We start from the raw sequence: 6,071 nt of genomic DNA, 5'->3' as shown, positions 1-6,071 counted from the left end.
CACATAAATAAAACAAACTCATCTAAAAATACTAAAACTAAAAACCAACACCTCATGCTTAGAAAGTCATAAAATCTAAGCATCTTGAAAACTCACTTCCTACTTAACTGCTAAAAAAATGCAACAGGAGATCACATCTTTGTGCAAGTGCCAGAAGAATAGATCACCTATACTGGTAGACGACTCATATATGAAATGATATGATTGCAAGTACGGAGCCATATATTAGAGGTGTGATATCAATTGACAAGAGTCGCCGAGAATAGACCTGCAATATCCAAGATCAAAGAACAAGAACGGGCACTCGCTGGAAGCCTTTCCTGAGACACCTGCTATAGTTGCTCAACATAGATGGAACTAAAGACGGTAACTATTAGATACAACACAAGATGCATAAATACACATCAAATCTCCTCTATTAGCACTAATTCAGTATCTTAAATCCAGAATTTTAGGAAGAAAAAAAGACAACACAAAACAAGCAGTTATCATAGACTTTCTCCCCTTTTTCTTTTTCTATCTTAAGAAACAAATTAAGCCTGATACATACACAAAGCTGACACAAAATCAGTTCCCCTTTCCAATTCTTTACTTTATTGTCTGCATCAATCAGTAGTCATCGGTTGGCTCATGCAGCACCTGAAACGAGCCTTTCTGACGGTCGTCATGATGTCAGTCTCCGCAGCTTCGAGCATCCTGACTACTTCACTGAAGGAAGGCCTAACATCGGGATTCCCATCCCAGCAACGAGTCATGATCTGGCTTAGAACCGGAAGGCAGTCATTGGGAATGGTCGGCCGGACACCTTTGTTGACAACAGCAAATGCTGCCTGAACAGCAGTCATATTCTGGAAGGGAAGCATACCAGTGATAAGTTCCCACAGCACGATACCAAAACTATATACATCAACTTTCTGGGTGTAAGGCCTATGCTGGATCATTTCCCTGCAATTTGGAGCACCATTTACCAAATGTGTTGCTGAACTAGAGACTTATCACAAGTGCTAAGAGTGCCCATAAGATAAATAAAAGAAAGAACATGGCAGAAATTCGAATTATCCATGTTCAGACCAGTCAGTAAAAGACTCAATAAATCCCCACTGCAACAAGAAGTTCAATCCCCAGAAGACACTTTTTGTAAACAACTATGCATGATTGTTTCCAGTACGGAATGAACAAGAGATTTTTCTGGAACCTATGCTTAATATTGTTACAGGGTGAACTTATCTCTTCATTTAATAAAATCTAGGAACACAAGCCAAATAACTAATCACAAAGCAAATATGATAGTTACTGCTTATGATGTATCAACATGGACCAATACACATTAAACCATGATTACACCAGAATGACACAGAAAGGAATAACAGTAATAGAAGAAGCCCGGGACTTGCAACAGGGAAAAAGATATTATACTTGAGTTCTGAGCAAGGCTCAGCGTACACGTGCTGAGATTGTTCTCTCCAGTTGAACGGCAGGCATCTTTCAGTACTTCCATTCTACGCAACATAAACTAAAAGGAGCTGTAGAAATGCTAGAAATGTGTTCCAAAATGCAGATTGTGCAAATCTCTATGAATTTTCTATAATTCACCGAGTAGGTAAAATGTAGTTGGTTATTTCGGCAATGTGAAGAAACTAATTTGGACGAGACAACAAATGCCAGCTTCACACCAAGCGCATAGGATACTCCAAAATTCCAAACAAAATCATCTTCTATCGCTGTTTCAATAGCTAGACAGTATCCACTCGCCAACATACTTAACTTTTTCATATGTTATTCTTACTTCTGTTCCCTCTAATAGAATCCTCCTCATATTAGACAATATCCATATCTCCAGTTAACCGTTCAAGCTTTAGGTTGAACCTTGGTGTATTAATGACCAGAAGAAAGTATATCATTTTGGCTTTGATTATCTCCACATTTTCTACAGCATCTTCTCCCACATCAGTCAGTGAGATGTAAAAATCTCTTCGAAGTCCAATTTTGATTCCTCTTATCAAATAAATTTTCCTTCTATGAAATCATAAGGGGGCAACAGAGGTTAGCTTAAGACAAAAACTTCACCAAACATCTGTCTATTCTTAAAATGAATCTAAAATTCAGAGATCCTTCGTTACGAGATTAGATATACTTACATCCTTTCCTGAATTGCTGCTTCTGTATCTAGTAGTTCCTTTTTCTTTAGCCGTGATTTGGCATCCCTTCATTCTAAGTGTATGCACAAGCACGATGGGTTAAAGAAAAAATATCTGGTGAATCTTCAATCTTTCAATATGCAAATTGTTTCTATGTTCATAGAAGAGTCAGACAAAAGAATCTGCATCACTCTTACAAGCTTCTGTACATATCTTATCAAGATGCATTGTATTGGGTCCAAAACCTTGTAATTACCTTAGGTATATCTCATCAAGATGCGTAATCTCAGGTCCAAAACCTTGTACTACATCAACTCAGTGTCTTTCTGAAAATCTGAAAGTTACCGTAGACCATAATCTAAAAAGACTAAATACAATTTTTATATTTAAAACTACAAGACAGTCCAAGAGGAGATTTGAGCTGCATCACAGCTCACTTGAAAGCTATCCAGATGTATCTAGCACAGCACTAAAAATTGAAAATTTTCTCATGGGCACGTTCAATACATGCAATTTGTGTCAAGGATAAGTAATGCATAATATTCAATGTACTATGTTTGAATCCGGTATGGCCATTCAGGAAAGACACTTGCCTATGGGGTAGAACTTGCTTAAATCCCAAGCATGGGAGGAAAAGCTGTCCAATTATATGGGTAGCAGCCTATATGCCAAAATTTTTATGCTAGTGTTGAATTAACATGCTGCATGAACCTATCATATTTTTTAAGCTTAAACTTAGGCGTTCTAGTTCCTCATGCCCATGGAAACAAGAGTAGAAGCCTAAAAAACACAAATTGAGGTTGAGCTAAGAAAGATTAGTGTCACTGAAAAGCATGCTGGTTATCCAGAAAGAATGACTTTGTGCTGCCCATCCACCAAGGCATCTGACTCCTCAGCAAACTTATACTTTGGGTATTCTAAAAGAACTCACAGCATGCAAGTAAACCATCAAATATAGCCCATAGCTCTAATAGGATTTCCCTCAATCAGATGAGGAGACCGCAAATGAATAGGCTAAGCAGAAACCACCAGTAGAACAAGAAAGCCTTCATCCTTCACAAGACAACCCTGACTTGCGACTCGCCAAAAATGCAAAGACATGATCGTGGACATGCATCACTGTCATTTTGCAGTTTGATTTAAAATTCAGAAGCAGTTCAGAAAAGGAGACTATTCTGACAGCAGAGATACACTGAACTGTTTTCATACCAACGCACCAATAACATATATCAAGAGAGCAAATTGTCAGTATTTCCCTGCACTTAAACTGCTTACCAACTCTCTCACTCCCATTCAGAAAAATAATGTCAGCCAACCTAGAAGCCATACAAGAAACAATTATATGCTCTTCAGTCTTTGGACCATTGCTGGAAGGAAATACCTGGATTTTACAGAGCAAGTGCATAATTCTAAATTATCTAGCTCATTGGTTAGATCTAACTGCCTGACGGTAAAAGGCATGCAAATTGATTGTAGAAAAGCATATGCCAAACACACTTTGGAGATTTAAAACCTTTCATTTTCTTTCTCTTTGAAGGGCTACAGAAGAAATTTAGTAAAATGGAAAATCCAAACGAAGAACATACCAGAGCATATATGTATGTATGTACACACATGCAAGCTCACCACATTCTTACAGGCAACAGTGGAGGTACAAGAACATGGAACTACGACATGTATATGTAAATAAAGGCATGTCAAATACATTTGATTAGGAAGACTTAAAATAATCTTCTTAAGAGAATAATGAAACTCTAGGAATGAGGAAAATATTCAACAGTCTTCTAAGATAGCATGCATCGAAATACATGGAAAATTAATGAGTACAAGCAGAAAAAAGGACAGAACCATTCGGTGCACAAAATGGATGCAGGTGCTAAGACCAATAGCATAGCAATAAAATGGAAGAATGCACAAAGGCGACAAGAACAAGAATTGGACACTTACGGGGCCATCCAGCGGTATGTGCCTGTCTCTGGTGTCATTCCTTCAGTCTGTACTTCAATACGCGCTACTCCAAAATCCGCAATTTTAATAGACTTGTCAGCGGCAATTAGAAGATTGTCTGACTTCAGATCCCGGTGAATCAAGTTTAACCCATGCACGTATTCCATCCCTCTCGCAACATCCAAGGCCTGCTTTACAGCCAATTTCAGGGGCACCGAACGATTCTGCCGCTTTGTCAAGAATTGACGCACTGAACCTCCCTTAGCATATTCAGTCACAATACACCAGACCATGGGTTTGCGGCATGCACCAATAAAGCGAACAATATTCGGATGCCTCAGCCTTGCCAGCATCATTACCTCCTGTTGAAACTGCTGCTCCATCAACTGTGCCCTCTCCACATCATTCTCTGGCTTCTCCAAAAGCTTTATTGCAACATCCTCACCATTATATGTGCCTCTGTAGAGTTTCCCAAAAGCCCCCTGAGCAAAAGCAGGCCCCATGTTCAGTTTCCTCAAGTCAATCGTCCACTCGTCATAATTACCAAGGCCCTCAGTAGGATATCGGGGGTCCATCAAAGCTTGAGCCAAGGCATCATCACTCAGCCCATGAGACACTCTCCCATGATTGACGCTAGCAGCAACAGAATAATTTTTAACACGCTTGAGTCCCTGGTGGCCCAAGATGCGAGTGTGTGAATCATTAGATCCAACACTGCTGTTGTCCATCGACATGGCAACAGAACCTCCACCATTGCTCATCTGCAGGCTCCCGTAACTATCAATTGACATATTTGACCCCTCATTGAGCTTGCGATAAAAATTTTGGGAGAAATCGTAATTGTCATGGTTATTGTTTAGGCCTATAATTCCAGTAAATTTTGGACCCTCCAACATTGTCTAATCTTCTATCAACAAGTAGCTGTAGTTTGGAACCCTAAATACTCTATATCTTCTGCATCAGCATTTCCCAGTTCAGCATCACTCACCAATACCCTACAAATAATGACAAGGAAAAACGTTAAGTAACAATAAAATTTCTACTGTACCTTTTATCACAGAAAAGGTACACGCCGATCAACAATGAACTAGAACCCTCAACGTGAAACTAATCACGCATAAATTATAATCTCTACGGAAAAAGTTTAGGAGCGTTCCCAACGGATGCCTTTAACTCCAAAAGCTTCCTAATATAAAAAACTACAAACCAAGATTACATTAAAAGCCGCCCAAGATATCCTCCAAAACTTCATCCAGATTAAAACCTAATTAGACTTATTGAGCTTGCAATAAATTTCGCACAAATAAATTTGAAGTTAAAACAAAGTGAATGATCCAGCCCTCGTTACATGTACCTCTAATCTCTCTCCCTTCTCTTCAGTTGACTACAATTACAGTCAACTTCAAGTCGTTTCACCATCAAAACTTTCACTAAACAAAGCAAAAGTCAAGATTCAAACTTTAGCCCAAAAACCAAACTTCTCGACAACCACAAAAGCCCCCGGACAAGAAACAAACCAGCTAAAATCCTCCCAAAATTAAACCCCATAAAATCCCACACAGGAAAGAGAAACGAAAAAAAAAAAAAAACAAATCATAAACCCTCCAAATTGGTAAAAGATTCAATGATCCGAGGCCAAAATCGAGACACGAGCACAAAAACACACCTCGATAAACAAGGGCTTGACTTTACTATTTTGACGGCTCCAGACAACAACAAACCCGATAGAGCTCAGCGGGAGTCCAAGCGAATTTACCACTCTGCCCCCCTACTCCCCACACACCTCCAGCTGCCACAGAGCAAACACGCAAACGGTGAACACAAAACGACAGCGTCCCACCGGCGACAGTTTCTAGAGAGAGAAAATCGAAGCAGGGAGAGAGAGAGAGATGAGAGACGAGATAGAAATGGAAGTGTATGCAGAGCTCTAGTCTTCGTCTCCTTTACTTCTTTCTTTTTTTCCTAATTTATTTATTTACTACGAAG

At 39.3% G+C, this 6,071-nt stretch overlaps 1 protein-coding gene across 2 annotated transcripts; it reads right to left on the bottom strand.

The window, feature by feature from the left end:
- Window positions 1-390: 390 nt before the first annotated feature.
- On the bottom strand, window positions 391-6,038 carry LOC105161984 (serine/threonine-protein kinase STY13). Of its 2 annotated transcripts, none has more exons than XM_011079876.3 (3): window positions 5,752-6,038; window positions 4,086-5,080; window positions 391-945 (listed from the first exon to the last, which is right to left on the bottom strand). In XM_011079876.3, exons 2-3 carry the CDS (start codon window positions 4,979-4,981, stop codon window positions 606-608), a joined length of 1,236 nt encoding a protein of 411 aa, XP_011078178.1. In that variant the 5' UTR covers window positions 4,982-5,080; window positions 5,752-6,038; the 3' UTR covers window positions 391-605. The 2 variants fall into 2 exon arrangements, with proteins under 2 accessions (XP_011078178.1, XP_011078179.1); XM_011079877.3 differs by lacking the exon at window positions 5,752-6,038 and adding an exon at window positions 5,440-5,623.
- Window positions 6,039-6,071: the final 33 nt, after the last annotated feature.

Source organism: Sesamum indicum, linkage group LG5 (assembly GCF_026168435.1).
Source record: "Sesamum indicum cultivar Baizhima isolate 11 linkage group LG5, ASM2616843v1, whole genome shotgun sequence".
NCBI classification, from domain to species: domain Eukaryota; kingdom Viridiplantae; phylum Streptophyta; class Magnoliopsida; order Lamiales; family Pedaliaceae; genus Sesamum; species Sesamum indicum.
This window is presented reverse-complemented; position numbering and strand designations above follow the sequence as displayed.